General features: G+C 40.4%; 1 protein-coding gene across 1 annotated transcript in view; it reads right to left on the bottom strand.

The window, feature by feature from the left end:
- The window catches only part of col16a1 (collagen, type XVI, alpha 1), a 63,382-nt gene that overhangs the window by 19,489 nt on the left and 28,045 nt on the right, over positions 1–15,848 (bottom strand). The window contains exons 9-32 of the mRNA XM_053334138.1: positions 11,405–11,455; positions 11,054–11,086; positions 10,854–10,898; positions 10,398–10,436; positions 10,194–10,256; positions 9,077–9,121; positions 8,878–8,973; positions 8,550–8,588; positions 8,307–8,351; positions 8,150–8,185; positions 7,941–8,057; positions 7,306–7,341; positions 6,841–6,876; positions 6,486–6,608; positions 6,162–6,206; positions 5,763–5,798; positions 5,619–5,672; positions 4,818–4,868; positions 4,595–4,729; positions 3,420–3,455; positions 2,259–2,366; positions 1,813–1,935; positions 1,673–1,726; positions 1,515–1,556 (exon numbers count right to left, since the gene is read on the bottom strand). Coding sequence (XP_053190113.1) covers positions 1,515–1,556; positions 1,673–1,726; positions 1,813–1,935; positions 2,259–2,366; positions 3,420–3,455; positions 4,595–4,729; positions 4,818–4,868; positions 5,619–5,672; positions 5,763–5,798; positions 6,162–6,206; positions 6,486–6,608; positions 6,841–6,876; positions 7,306–7,341; positions 7,941–8,057; positions 8,150–8,185; positions 8,307–8,351; positions 8,550–8,588; positions 8,878–8,973; positions 9,077–9,121; positions 10,194–10,256; positions 10,398–10,436; positions 10,854–10,898; positions 11,054–11,086; positions 11,405–11,455 — 1,488 coding nt within the window. The remainder of the gene's footprint in view (positions 1–1,514; positions 1,557–1,672; positions 1,727–1,812; positions 1,936–2,258; positions 2,367–3,419; positions 3,456–4,594; positions 4,730–4,817; positions 4,869–5,618; positions 5,673–5,762; positions 5,799–6,161; positions 6,207–6,485; positions 6,609–6,840; positions 6,877–7,305; positions 7,342–7,940; positions 8,058–8,149; positions 8,186–8,306; positions 8,352–8,549; positions 8,589–8,877; positions 8,974–9,076; positions 9,122–10,193; positions 10,257–10,397; positions 10,437–10,853; positions 10,899–11,053; positions 11,087–11,404; positions 11,456–15,848) is intronic.

The raw sequence follows: 15,848 nt of genomic DNA, 5'->3' as shown, positions 1-15,848 counted from the left end.
TCAAGAGTGACCATCCCAGGATCAATTTTCAATTGTTATTTATAACCCCATGATAGCATTTTTATTAGATCTGAGATATTAAAGCAGGATGTGGGTTTCATTAATGAGATCACAGCATGACTGCATCTATCTCGAGGCTGTGTGTACTATGTGTGTGACAGAGCTGCATCAGTTGTTGGCATAAAACTTATTTATTATGCCAGATGTTGTTGTTTTTTTTTTCTTTTTTGACTGGACCACAACAGCATGGCGAACACTGTAACCATGATTGTCTATGACTGAGTGACTGATGATGAAGAGACACAGACTCCGGCTAGGATACATCTGGACACACAAGACCATTAAACACTCAGGGCCTGATTTACTAAGATCACAAATAAAGGGTAGTAAATTGCGTGCACAGTGCAATAGATTGCACGTTTCGTTTGCGTGTGTTTTGCAGGTGATCTACTAAGAATAAATGAAAACAGGGTGGAGACAGCAGTATTTAAATGAGGGTTTTGCGTGTCTGAATGGAGAGTTTGGACGAGCAGAAAGCTGCAAGTGCAAAATGAAATGTGATCAGGTTTTAGTGGAAGAGGTTAACTAATATATTGAGTTATAACAAAAACAAATATTACCAGAAAAACACACATATGGGAGATTATTTGTGACAAAGTCAATGCTGTTAGTAAAACCAAAATTATTCCACTCCAAAATTATAACACAGGTGGAAAAACTCCATCCTGTGCATATTCTGTCATTGTGCCTCCTTCTCCTCCTCACCACAGTAACAGCAGTCATCAGCCAATTAATGCCTGTCCTTCAAAAGGTATTATTTATAGATGCAGTTTCCCTCAGAAAAATTACCTTCAGGTTTGGTAAATCACAATGCGCGTGCTAAATAACTTATTTGCATTTTCTCCTCCCTGTATTTTGCACACTGGGGTTGAAACGCCCCACATTGCATATTCATCATGGCACAGTTGAAAGACGCAAGCCTCAGTGCGTTGCACATTTTTTGCGGGTGATGTAAAATTTGCATGTTTTTACACACGCAAACTTTTAATAAATCAGGCCCTCTGGTGGGTGACATACTGCGAGTTGGGCGGTGCTTGGTTTTGGGTTGTTCATTTATATGATGGCCATGTATCTTTAGATCCCTCTCCATATTGCTATGTTAGCTACAACAACACACAAGCGGTCAAATATGGTTATATGATGGGTGTGGTTAGCTAGTCCAGTGTCATACCTGATTGGATGGATTTTTGTATATTCTCTTGAAGATGAATGAGCAAACATTTGAAACCATTTTACAGGAAAAGGAAATATGTAAATAAATATTTTAAAGTAAAGATATTAAAAAATATATTTCTTGACATGTAATTGAGCAATTCACACATGGACACAGGATTTGAAGTGAAGAAATGTATTTTTCATTTAACTGGGTCTTTAGAAGCCCTCCAGTATTTCATACATGGTCTAGCCACATGCTAGGTTTTGACCTATCCTTGTTCAAGACACATTAGCCTTACTTGTGGTCCTGGAAGGCCAACTCCTGCAGCTCCAGATTCTCCCTGCAGGGGGTGCAGGACAACATAGATTAGAATCTGTCAGTGACGCATGAACAGACACAATCCTTTGCATTTATTTCTAAGCATCATGATACGCTGACATAAATAGGCATTCATACCTTTATTCCTTTGGGACCAGGAGGACCCTGCACACCTGGTAAACCTGGTTTTCCCTGAAAAGAAAACAACAACAGCAATTCTAACAGTACAGAGAGCTGTATGTAAATTAATGAATAAATAAACACACAAATTCACTCACATTCCTGCCAGGCTTCCCTTCTCCTGGGGGACCAGGGTCTCCTCTCTCTCCTTTGGGTCCTGGCACAGCTACACCATCACCCACTACAGTGCCCAGAGATGGACAGCTGGTACAGGCATCACCCTGGCAGAACACCACAAATCATTACCATAATCTATGAACCTTGAGGAATAAACAAACTTAAGTTCAAAAAAATTATAGCGCTCCATCTGTGTGAATTTGTAAACACTGGAAACCACTGGAATCCATCATTGGTCCAAAGGTGCGACTACTTGTATTGAAGATATGTTCAACAATTTCATGTCTCATGGATGGAGCAACAAACGCCAGATTCATACTAATTCAAAAAGACCTAACTACTGTATATCTCTATAATATATGGTCTATGGAAAAGGATCAAACAAATTTGATGTTAATCACAGGCCAAAATTTCAGGAACTTTGTACCTTCTCTCCCTTGAAGCCCATCAGTCCGTCCCGTCCAGGCTCTCCAGGCAATCCTGGTTCTCCATGGGTTCCGTCATCTCCCTTATTCCCTGGCTCTCCTTGGTCACCCTGGTAACATTGAAATATGAAGATAACAGGTCCAAAAAATATCACTATAGTCCTCACAATAATTAAATATTTTTGACCACTATCAGCACAATGGAACAATGTTTTTACAAGTGGGTCCCTGTTTGTTTTCTCAACATGATACACATTCCTTTTGTGGGTTTCATACAGTTCCACAGATTGACAGTTGGTGGCAGTAACACACAAAGGAACGCAATGTGAAGAAGAAGACTAATAGCAAGCAAACCTGGATGTAAACGATGTGTGATATACTGTAAAACATGTTTTTTAGACCTCAAGCATACACACAATGCATCTTGGTGCAAAAATTTGAATGCAAACATAACTTTTGTTTACGAAAAAACTCTGAAGGGTACCTTTAATTTACTTTTGTAATATGTTCTGTAGCTGCATTGCTGATATCAAAGTAAAGCAATTATTTGAAGTAGAGTCCCACAATACATCAGCTAGGTTGATATTATTGGTTGATTTGAGCTTTTGTGTTAATGATTTATTGAACTCTCAAATATTGCAAATGGCATCAACTGGAAACATCCATCATTGGTCTGACTCTACTTTGAAGTCCAGGAAAAATAATTGTAGAAGCCATTCCAGGTCATTTAAAGCAGCCTGGTTCAGTCAATGGCAAATGTATTTCCCTGTTTTTTTGGGAAAGTGATGGGAATGTTTTCTGAAGACAGGCTTGTTGACCTGAATTAAACAGACTGCCTGGGCTCCCTTGAAATAAATATTTTTTTAACATCATGGGGTGATTATTCTGGAGATATCCTTGGTCCCAGTAGATGTTGTATTGGTTACTATTAGTGTTAGTTAAGGTACTCTGTCTCCAAAGGCCATTAGTGATTCCAAAAGGATTGTACACAATGCCCATGAGACATTAAAAAGATGGTTTTAATTTTCAGCTTTTTCAGCTGACACCAACGCTCCTTATCATGTTGTGAATTTGTTGCTGGGTCATTGCTGGTACATTCTGTATTTGAGAACACATACACAGAACAAGAGAAAATCTACAAGTAGCTTTAAGAGGAAACTAACCTTGTCTCCTGCAGCACCGGGCAGACCTGGCGGGCCCTGTGTCAGGAAAAAGTACAAATGCAAGCAGATTCATGTATACAGTGGACACACATTATCACTGCACATATGTGCACTCATCCACAAGTACTGTGCAAACCCCTTTCAATTCAGGTAAAATAACTGTTGACATAAAGCTAACCATAGAGGCACACAGCATGTAATTGGGAGGTGTGACTGAAGCCAACAGAGATTTATTACACTTACTAAATATTCTGCTGTAAGAGGACACTCCCTGTATATACTATTTGTACAATAAGCACAATAAGCATTATATTTTTATTCACCAGACACCTTTCACTCACCCAGTTGCTGAATAATAAGTTTCAATGTTGCAACAAAAGAGGATAACCAGAAGCTGCTTTGTATAATTTGATCTACTAATAATTCTGATGAAGACATTTACTCATGACTGTGGAGGTATATGGCATTGTAGATTTCTACTGTTGAAGTATGCTATGAAATAAAATTATCTTTTTTGCCCCCTATGAGGACTTGGTTATAAAGTTACTGGAGTATTCCAGTAAGTAACAATTTATATTGTTATAATATTGCGATATTGTCTCAAGTTTTATAGACACACACAGTAATGACTATAATAAACAATAAAATGCAATTAAAGCACAATAATATGATATGTAATAACATAGAGCATAATAAAACAAATGGTGGCAATATACTATATACAAAGTACAATTTAAAACATTCATTGAGATAAGACAAGCTAATGATAAGTCAAAAGCTCAATAAACTCCAACATAAAGTCAGCCATCAGTGCAAAATAGGAGGTGCAGACATAAGAACTTGAATCATTTTAAGCAGCAGGGATTAAAGAGTCTTGCATCAGAGTTTAGGCATTCAAAGGGCATCATACTGCCCTCTAAAGGGGGACAAAGAAAGTGTTAAGAGGCATTGACCTTTCCTTTCCTGACAATTCATACTGTACATTTCTCAGTAATTTATTATTATTATGAGCAAACTCAATTTCCTTCCAGCACTGCAAGGATATAATGCACATAATTAAAATTAATTGATATAACAACTTACTAACTCTAAAAAGCAGTATGTGTGTGTTTGTACTGGATTTTGTCTATAGATATTCCTGTGATGGCTATCTTTTCTTTCCAGATCAACTGCACCTGTTTGCCATCGGCTCCGAGCCCTGGAGGTCCAACAGGCCCTGGGGGGCCTGGTTCACCTCTTTCTCCCTCAGGCATTCTGATGATGGCGGGTCCACTGCCAACCTCAGATGGCTGGCACACACCGCACTCGCCCTAGGGAAGGGCAGAGAGTCAGCAAGGTTTGTTTGCCTGACAATCAAACCAGAGGACACAAAGAACAAATACATACGTGTACACTTACCCTCTCACCCTTAAGGCCAGGAACACCCACACCAGGCACACCTTGCTCTCCCTGTCAAATCGTGAACACAATATTAAAGCAGCATAGAATAAGATAGTGTCCAAAGAGAAAGTATTAAACTGTATGATCAAAAATATGCACATATTGTTTATGACCAATGTCATATCTGCACTTAGAAAATAAACTAGAATAACTAAAAGCTTACAATGAGATCAACATCAGTTCATTTTGCCTTGAACTGTGCAAATTCCAAAAGCAAGTACATGGAAAATAAACAATATCCTGAGAAGGAGACCTCTCTTTCAGCTCAGACTGCATGTTTTCAGATAACATAGGTCAAACTGTTACTGTATGATTATGGTGAATGGTCTATAATGGCATCACATGTTTATACAAAAACCTTTATGCTAATGTTACATTAAATGAGTTTAACTCATTGATTGATTCAGTGTCAGAATTGCATAGCTAGCTAACCTAACAAGTAAACAGAAATATTACTGGATTCAAGATTAAGTTGTATTGTTTTTCATCTAGTGTGGTTATAGAGCAAGCATAAGTCTTGCCAATGAGGTACAAACCAGATTGATAAAAGTCACAATATCTCATACTAACGTTTTGTCTCAGTTTTACATATTTTCTAAGTGCACCAGTACATCCTTGGCAGAACAGAACAACTACAAAAAGAACAACACTGAACCTTTTTTTTACTTTGAAAACACTGAAAACAAAATGAAAATCCAGGCAGGTGTTTAGAATAAATCCAAGCTCCTGTGTCACAGTTATTGCACTGTGTTCTCTTACCTTTGAACCTTTCTGTCCATCCTTGCCACCGGATCCCCTTGGTCCAGGTTTTCCCTGTCATATGGACAGATTTCACTTTGTGACTTGACAGAATCTTAATGTGAAGCAAGACTCTCTGTTTCAATTAACCGAATCTGAACTTACCAGCTTACCATCAGCTCCTTTGCTCCCTGCATCACCCTGCAGACAAGAGAGAAATAAAAATTCACTATCTGAGTTTTACAAATTGATAAAAATGGATGGGTCTTTTAAATTGGTAATTCACATTTCATAGGAAGGTGTGCCCTACCGGCAACCATGTCAAATACATTTAGTTTTTCACTGCCTTAGCGTTTCACTAATAAGTTCCCCACTGTATAAAATCCCTATGGCAGACAGTTTTGGGCCCTATAATCAGTGCACTGCAGTGATTACCTTCCTCATGAAGTCTATTAAGAGCCCTATTCAACAACTTACTGAGTGAGTTTCCCTTATGTAAGCCTTTAATATGGTCTGCTATTGAGGTCACCTACTCTCAGTCCTATTTCTTTCTATGTTACTTACCTTCTCTCCATTAAGGCCAGGTGATCCTACATTTCCTGCTTCCCCCTGTGGTGCAGAAAAAGTGAATGATACATCATTTTAATGAGTGTGCTTATCTCTGCTCACAAAGAAACAGACACATATTCAAGCAAAAACAATTACCTAATCAGTTATCTTCATCATGGGTGTTATATCTCATTTCTTTCTTTTTAGTAAAGTCCTCCAACACTAACAAGATAAGACTGTTTGTTATTGTTTTCACCTTGGTTGTGTGTATGATTTCATCAAAATGCACTAGAATCACATTAATCCTTGCCAAAACAGCAAAATCGCACATAAACCTACTTTTTCCCCTTTCTCTCCAAACTCTCCTTTCTGGCCCTTCGGCTGCAGGGTTTGGGTCATGATACCTGGGAGCAGGTTTGCGGGTAACTCTCCGAGAGTGGGGCACACGGAACAAGCCTCACCCTGAATCACATGGACAAATCAGACGTGGGTCAAAGATGTCTGCATATAACAATCCTCATTAGGAAAAACATACTAAAATGACATTGTAAGAAGTGCAACCAATGCTACTGTCAAAAAATACAATACAAAGTTAAAAAAATAGACTACTCGATCTGACTGACAGTTAAATAAAATATCCCAAACATGATTGGCCTCAATTTGACCTCAAGCCTAATAAAGACACCAAGCTGACCTTTTCTCCTTTGGCACCTCCTGATCCTGTTTCTCCCTGCCAAAACATAGAAAAACACAGACATCCAAGAAGGCAAATTAGTCCCAGCTCACCCTGATGACATTGTTTGCTATGAGATGTTGGGTCCAGGCATGGTGTTGGCGTTGGTCATTTGTGCATATGTGGAAATAAGTAAGTATGTGTGTGTTTGTGTGCGCGTGTGCGTGTGCGTGCAAAAGTTATGCACTAATGGGTGTAGATCTAGAAAGGTGGCCATGTGTAGGTGTGCTGAATATGTGTGTGTGTGCACTTTGGTCAGTGGAGTTTAGTTTAGCTAGTTTTCTTGCATCTGCTTTAGGAGAGAGCCTCATGCAGTGCTGAACTTAGTACAACTGAATGAGTAGGAACACTGATGAGTTTGTATAGGTCACTCTTGCACAGAATATGAATGAATGGTGAGCTGTAAATAAATTAGGAAATCTATACCTTCTGTCCCGCCTTGCCATCTGTACCATCAAGCCCCTGGCAAATAGGGAGAGGAATGAGACAGAAGTAAGACTGTTGTTAGTTCAACTTTGTTAGAGTGAGGTCATATCTCACTCTCTCTCTCCTCCTTCTGCCCTAACCAGGTATGACAGATGGATGCTGGTGCTATTGAAAATCGTTGCACAGAGAATCTCATAAGGCTCTAGATTTATACCCTACCCCCCACAAATCATTCCTTATTTCACCTGCTGGGGTAAGTGGGAAGATACAGAATGAACAGAAACAGAAACACAATGCACACAGAGAGAAAGACATGTTAAGACTATATTCACAAAATTACCTTAGCCTTGGAGAGAAAACATTTAATGGTGTAATGTTTCTTTCCTGCAGCAATACTGAGAGAGTTACAAGGGCAAGTACAACCCCAAAGTAGAGATAAACTCTATACCTTTCATCAGAATGAGAAGAAAAATAAAATATATACACTATCAAACAAGTGTTCAAGGTTCATTTGCTGGCTACTACTCCCTAAAAAGACGTGTAGCAAGATCGTAAAATTGTGAAACTGAACGTTCGGGGCATGTTCAGAATACATTATAGTTTGATGTTATGGTTGAACTGCCTGCTGTACTTACAGGCAGTCCTCTCTCTCCTGGTATTCCAGCCTCTCCTTTAAGGCCAGGTTTTCCTTGCAGAGCCACTGTGTTGCCTATGTCTGCAGGCAGCACAGGACACACTTCGCATGGGTCACCCTGAAGATTGAGCAAACATGCAATATGAGGATGAGAGAGCACAAAGACATGCAAATAAAGAGATTAAAGACAATGTTTACAGGGTATTATACCTTCTCTCCTTTAGATCCTCCTGGTCCTCTTGGTCCCTATGAAAACAATAGAATTGCAGTCAAACACTGATGTATCAGCTCACAGTCAGAATACAGTATATCAGAAGCTCATGCATACATTACTGAATACCAATCAATATTTAAAAGAGTCTCTCACTGGATCTCCAGGCAATCCATCTCCTCCCACAGGTCCTGTATCACCCTGTTAACACACACACCATTGCATGTGTCATAGTCATACTGTTACAGCTACCCTGAAAGCCATCCTAAAAAAAACTTGTGTGTTATGTCATTCTGATTTGCAAGTCTAAGTGCTGGTAAGAGTTTCTTTAAGCGTGTTTGCATCACTAGGGACAATATTTTATACAATCATGAGTCATTTGCCAAAGGGTTAACGTACCTTGTCTCCTTTTTCACCACCCGGTTCACCAGGAGGGCCCTGACAAGAAAAAGAAAGTCTCTTTTTTAAAAATGTCTTTCTTAAGGTGCTTTAAGGCTTCTGTGAAGGGCAAAGAAAACTGCACCAAAAGAAGGAGGCCTGCCAAGTCCTGCCCTGCACTTCTAAAGTGCTTTGTCTAATAAAACTACTTTTTTGTCAAGGTGAGACCATCTAAGAGGAGAGGAACATGAGGACATTCAGATGATCAGTGAAATGACACCATCAAAACATGCATTAAGGCTTTTTTCTTCCATCAGAATTCTTTATTAATAAAAAAAAAAACACTCACCGGGGGGCCTGGCTTTCCAATTCCTGGTAGGCCCGGGAGTCCAGGCTGCCCTGGCTCCCCAGCCAACCCCTCAGGACCCACCTTACCTGGGGTACCCTGGGAAAACAAGTAAAAAAAAACTCTGTTCAATCCAAACTAAACTCGATTTATATGACAGACAGGTTGATGATGAAAACTCCAGGACTTAATGCAGACAGACCTTCTGTCCCTTGGGGCCAACTACACAGACGGACCCTGCTCGACCCTGGGAAATGGTGACAGACAGAGAGGGAAATGACAACATCATTACGGGTCAGTGACATCATCAGTATCGCCCCAGAATAATCAAACAAGCTCTGCAGGAATCTATCTTCCAAATGTCCTCATAAATAGTAAAAGATACTTGTTGATTTCCCTCATTTGTTACACTTTTTGCAATTGAAAATAGTAAGACGGGGAATTGCAGAGTCTGTAAGATGTATTATCTTCAGTGATGCATATGCAATATTTTCTGCCTGCCTGATTCAAGTCACATCAGCTAGCACATTCATATTCACAATGTCAGATGGATGGGAAGCTTAAGAAAATCTATCCTCTACCAAATCCATCTGTCCACGACAAGCACTTAGCCTGGTGAACAGCTAAATGTGAGTGCATCTGATTCTGAAAACCATGGGAATATCTTAGAGCACACACACGTTGTAATTTGTTCTTCAAAACTTTTCATGCGTTTACAGGATCACTGTGCTGAACAGGGAAGATTAAAAGGTTTAAGTCTTCCTGAATAGGAGCCTGCCTGTGTGAGAGACGAACAGCACAGTCAATGAGGCAGCATTGATTGTGCAAGCTTTGTTGCTCTAGCCTAATCTAACAGGCATTAACAAGCCGACTTAACGCCATGGGAGAGAGGAGGGGAGACCAGATATCAATGGGAGTCTGAGCTTAAAGAGTAATACCATATAAGTTTACTGAATATCCGCTCTTAGCCTGATAAAAGTGGCGGTGCAAGTGTATGGTGTCTGAGGACAAGAGGGCATTGTGAGTGCTCACTTTAGCATTTGTGGTATTGCAGACATCCCAACCTGCACCCCCCCCCCCCCCCCCCCCCCCCCCCTCCTTCCCTGCACGCTTTTGCTCGCTCGCTCTAGATTCCGGGATATTGTATTGGGCGTCAGGGAGCCGCTATCAATATGAGGGAGACTTCTAGAACTTGGGATGTCTGGTATTGAAATTTTACTGTTTATTCCAGGCTAACTGATTCTAGTTTAACCAACTCCTTCAGATGAAGCAAAAGAGAACAAAATACTAAAATAGTGACAAAATAAAAAAACACCTACGTCCTTCCCTGGGATGCCACTGAGACCCGGTAAACCGATCTCTCCCTTCTGACCTCTTTCTCCCTAGACCGAGCCGGAGCAAAAAGGTGAGAAGCACACAGTGAGAGAGATGAGTGAGAAAATAAGGGGTTAGAAATTAATTAGATGATCATTAGAAGGTCACATCTTCATTATCCTTCACCAAGACTTTCTTAAACCTTTCACCTTGTACCCAACTGCTTCGCCCCAGTTGGCAGGCAGTGCCTGTGGAGAGAAGGGATAGACACAAGGCCCAGATCAATGACCTGGCTCTAAAGAGACATCACACACACACACCACTGGAGCATAGCAAACAACACAATAACCAGTCGGCAACCCGTATGGACAATCAGCAGGACCCATATGCTCCACTCACACATGCACGCACGCAGGCACACGAGCACACACATACACACACACACACACACACACACACACACACACACACACACACACCACACACACACTCTCACAAGTAAATAAACAAAGTGCACACTCATTCCAAGTGCATAATTAATAATGGGCCTGGATGCTTAAAAAATAGGTTTTGAATAAAGATCAAACTAAATAGCTGACAGGTTAGAGGGGCTGGGATGCAGTGGGATGCAGTGCTATAACCTGTAACAGAAGATTGGCACTCACCGATTCTCCTTTCTCTCCCTTCTGGCCCTTGGATCCATCTGTGCACTGAGGTTAGAGACACTTGGTTGGCATGTATTATCACAGACCACTCTTGGCCAGATTTCAGACTCATACTATGCTGCATGCCAAATAACAAGACAATGCTCTTCTGCAAAATGAGGCATGGTATGGGAGTGAGAAGCAATGGAAAAGTTACTTACTGGACCTGAATGGGAGCCAGAACAGCCATCACCCTGAGATGGAGAGAGGCAGAAAATAAGACTGCTTGTGGATGGAGGATTAGAATCAGTGAGCATTGAAGAATGAATATCAGCTAGGCGGCAGAATGGTTTATAGCTAGCATCATAATAGACTATAACAGCATCAATGAGAGTGTGTGTGTATGCGTGTGTGTGTGGATAAGGCTAAGAAACTGTTCAACGCTAGGCATGTCTAGACACATGCGATGACATCACACATTCCGCTGATATTAGTCTTGCTACATACACACACCTAGACATCCACAGATATGTGGGTTTGAATATATTTATGTGCATGTCTTTCACACTCACCCGGTCGCCTTTTTCCCCTTTCAATCCAGGAAGTCCACCATGATTTACTATCTGCAAAACACACACACACACACTCACAGTTACACACTCCCCTGTGTTAAATGTGGGTTGACATGCTCTAATGAAAAGAAGTGCGAGTAAAGATCAGTGATCCTTACATTTTCTTCCCTATTCAGGAATAAACAACCAGCACACTACAGATAGACAGAGAAAGAGAATTATTATCATACTGTATTTAAAAATCACCAAAGCAGGTGTGTGTCGGTGGAAAACAGCGTTCATGAAGGAACTAAATGTGTTGTCTTTCTTTGCTTCTAAGTTGCTTTGGATAAAAAGCATGTGCCAAATGACAGAATGTATATGTAAATGTAAATGTTGTAGTTTCTGCTATCACCAGATGATGGCACTGTTTAACAAAACTAAACTGAACCCCTGTGCTGCTACAGTACACTGTTGAAAAGATGAGAGGTGGGCAAGTGGGCACACAGACACATGCACACATACACACACACACACATGTCCCTTGGGAGACGGAGATCAATAGGAATGTCTGATTCCCACAGCACTGGGGAGAGCAGACCAGCTGCTCCTCACAGGAGTGCACACACACACACACACACACACACACACACACACACACACACACACACACACACACACACACACCAAATATGGATAAGCATTATAAATAACAGAAGCTTTTTTAGCGGAAGCGAGTAATTAAAGCCGAGTCCCCCCACCCGGTGTTTCTGGGAGCACTGCTTTCACACACCAGGAAGTTTGCATGTATTGAAGCTGTGACTGTGAGCTTGCTGAGCCGACGAGAGCAGGGTAGTAGTAGAACAAGAACAATGTGTAATTTTCCCTTCTCTTTTTTCCCCCCCTGCTTCTTACAAGCTACAAATCTATCAATGGCTGGCTCAACCAGCTGCAGTGACGAGTCAGTCTTTCCGAGCTCTTGTCTCTGTGGGCTTAGCCAAGTCCTCATATAGTTCCACTTAAGACCTCAGCAGCTTTTCCTCTGTTGTTTACACAGTGAGTAAAATCTTCAACGGTGAAATGGAAACATTAAACTGCTGACAAAAGAGCACTATATAGCACTATTCTTTATACTTTATGAATTGTGTTTGAAATGCCGTTGTAATTAAGCTTACCTGCTGTCACAACTACTCTTAATGTATCAATCTTAATTCAGTCAGTTTGACAGATCATTATATCCACAAGCTTGTATTTCCATATACTTCATTTACTGTATGTTAGGTTTCTTTTTCACAGTAAACATCCAATTATGCATTTTTAACTTGTGGCAATATGTTAAGGTTTTCAAATGGTGAGCTCACTTTATGTATAGTAAATCTATATATTACATAAGCTTGACTGCTGGCAGTTCAAAAGATTTGGAAGATTATTATTAAGATTTATCAGTTATTATTATTAAAAAAATATTGATTAGTGTAGTTTTACATAACTGTATTCTTTGCATCCTCATACAAAGTCTCAAATTTGGAACAAAAATTATAATTAACATCCAAATAAACAGGCTCAGTTTTTGACATCCAACATCCCAATACACAGGCTCCCAATATACATTATGCAAGCCAGCAACTATGCTCATTCATTAGCTTAAACATCTCTAACTCACTTGGCGCCATCATCCTGTCAGAGAGGCTTGCTTTTTGATATTAAACATCCCAGTGTGCTCATTTTTTGGCATTGTCTCTCTAGTGCCAGGTCTCGATAGAACAAGACCCAGCACACACTAATGAAAATCTACTATCAGTATAAACATAAATTAGCAATTGGCTGGGTTGCAATTTTCAAAATTAGTATGTAGAATCGATTGTATTCAGGAACTATGAGTGAGTGCCACTTTCTCAAATGCATGATCAAATGGGAAAGAAAGGAAGAAAATTTTAGGGTTTTATTTCTGTAATAGCCTCTTGTGTTAATAGATTCCAGCTGATTGGTGGAGCAGAGCCTTTTGACTCACACAACCAAAGAGCCACCGATATAGCAGGAACACACTAGAGAGGAACAGCTGAAGCAGCTTGACATGATCACTGAGGAAAATTGGTTTCTGGCTGAGCTTTAGGATTGTGCAGTATAAGCCAAATCTACCCTGTACTCGGATCATTTATTACCATAATCACATTAATGCATAGACCTGCTTGTCATATTTGTCTGTATAGGTGTTTCAGTGTATAATATCAGGTCATGTTATTGACATATTCCTATGGGTACTGTGCTTATTTCCACCCTGAAAAACTGTTGTCTGTATAATTTGACCAAATTAAATTAAGAAAAGTCACTTTTGTTTCTTTGCAAGTGTGTGCCCCAAGTGGCAGGGCAAGCAGTGTGCTTCAATCCAGGTAATAACCTACATTGAGGAAGTCAGGGGAGGCGTCCAGCTGCATTAGTAAGCACACACAGGAGCGACATAATGAAGCGTCTAGAGTTTTGTATTCTATTTGTGAACAGAACATGCCTATTGTAGGTGAATGACAAAATTAATAGGCAGCAGCAACTCCCGCCTGAGACTCAGCGCATAATGAGGTGTAAATCAGTCCTCAGTCAGTCAGCAAGCTGGGTGAGGAAGTTAGGGAGGAGGAATTAGAGACAGACTTTCTAACCCCATGCACCACACACATATGAGCATATGGCCTGCATATTGTGTTCCTGTCTGAATTTCAGCACAAGGTATAAGTTCAAAGTCTATATATCAATATACTTGCTGATCCTGGATTCTATTCCAGATGTATGGGGTAAGAGGAAGGGTACACATTGGATTTATGAGTCTCCAATTCACCTAAACAGCATGTTTTTTGGACTGTGGGAGGAAACCGGAAAACCTGGAGGAAACTCACCCAGACAAATGGAGAGCATATGACACAGAAAGACTTCAGGTTTTAACCTGGGACTCTTGCTGAGAGGCAAATTTCTTGATCTGAGCTACTGAGCCCTTCAAAAAGTCCTATTAGAAATTCAAACAAATTGTTGTGCTGTATGTGTGGGTGGGAATTGTGAGGCTTACTTTCTCTGCCAGATCCTTGGATGCAAAAATGTCCTGTTGGTGGAGAAAAAGAAGGAAATAAATTAATAAATAAACTGACAGGCCTGCTTCGCTTTTACATCATATCTCTCAGTGACCTCAATATAGCTCCCATTTTTGGCTTCACGTTGGTCCACAATTGGTTTGTCTATGTTTAGACAGTAATGCTGACAGTTTCATGGCTAAGACTGGCTCAGCTAATACTAAGACAAGCTGGATTCAATAGCTTTGAAGGCCATTCTCAGCAACATTATTTAGTCTGTTTGTCACCATTTTGGCAACACCATATCATCTTCATCTACTGTTACTTCTTGCTCAAATTGCATCAATAAATGTATGTACATCTTTAACTACCTTCTTGAGCCTTTGATCAAATGGTTCATATTCCCAGTCACTGGCAGTTCTGCGGCAGTTCATAGTAATAGTCAAACTAAATTTCTTGAAGATGCTCTAAGGAATGGCAGGAATTGCATCTGAGAGTTTCCATAACATCAACGTCATATGACACCTTTGGCATAGGCAAGCTGTTGTTTCCTGTTGCATGTGCAATGCGTCCTTTTAAACCTTGTTGGCATTACAATTCATTGCATCAGATACGCAAACAAAGAAAGGAGAAATAAGGGCCATCTACACAGGCCATTAACAGTTATTCCTTATTCTGAGTGAAAAAATGAGAGATGAAAGGGGACGAGGAGAGAGAGAAAGAAAAGAACTGTATACCTCATGAACCCTGAGGCAAATGAAGAGATGGACGGTGGTGTGTTACAAAGTAGATAAAAAAGAACGAGATAGACGGAGGACAGACAGAAAAGTTCAACAGAAAATATGTGTTTAAGGCCTAAAGTTGGAAGGAGAGAAATACAGAAGGATTTCAGCAAAGGGAGGAAAGGAGAAGACATTTTATAGTTGGTTTTGGACTTCAACATAAAAAGTCAAGTAGAAACACACTGAGACTGGGGAAACAAGACACAAATAAGCCTTTGGGTCTTCTGAGGACTAGATGACCTTTCAGCTGGGAGCTGGGTTGAAAAGAGTGCAAGAAAGAAAGCAAGAAAAAAGAGGTTTACAGTGTTAGAAGATAAGAAACAGTGTGGGTAAGATTTGTCATACCTCAGGAAGGCAGTAACTGCTGTGACCCAAGCACAGACATAGCAATCTCATAAACACCTCTGCACCAAATACAATCCATTACAAACTCCTGCTGTGCAGCCAAACCTTGCTCAAACCAACACACGTTCATATTAAATTCTAAGGGAGATCCAAACGTTTCCAAAGATACCAAATAGCTCCGACTGAGCTTTGGAGATGTGAATGAGGTTTTAGAGGTCCTGTTGGGCAGATTTTGTTTCCTGAGGGAAGATCCTGGTTAACAGTTTCCAGGCTTTGTGCTATGCT

This window comes from Scomber japonicus, chromosome 15 (genome assembly GCF_027409825.1).
Source record: "Scomber japonicus isolate fScoJap1 chromosome 15, fScoJap1.pri, whole genome shotgun sequence".
NCBI lineage: Eukaryota > Metazoa > Chordata > Actinopteri > Scombriformes > Scombridae > Scomber > Scomber japonicus.
This window is presented reverse-complemented; position numbering and strand designations above follow the sequence as displayed.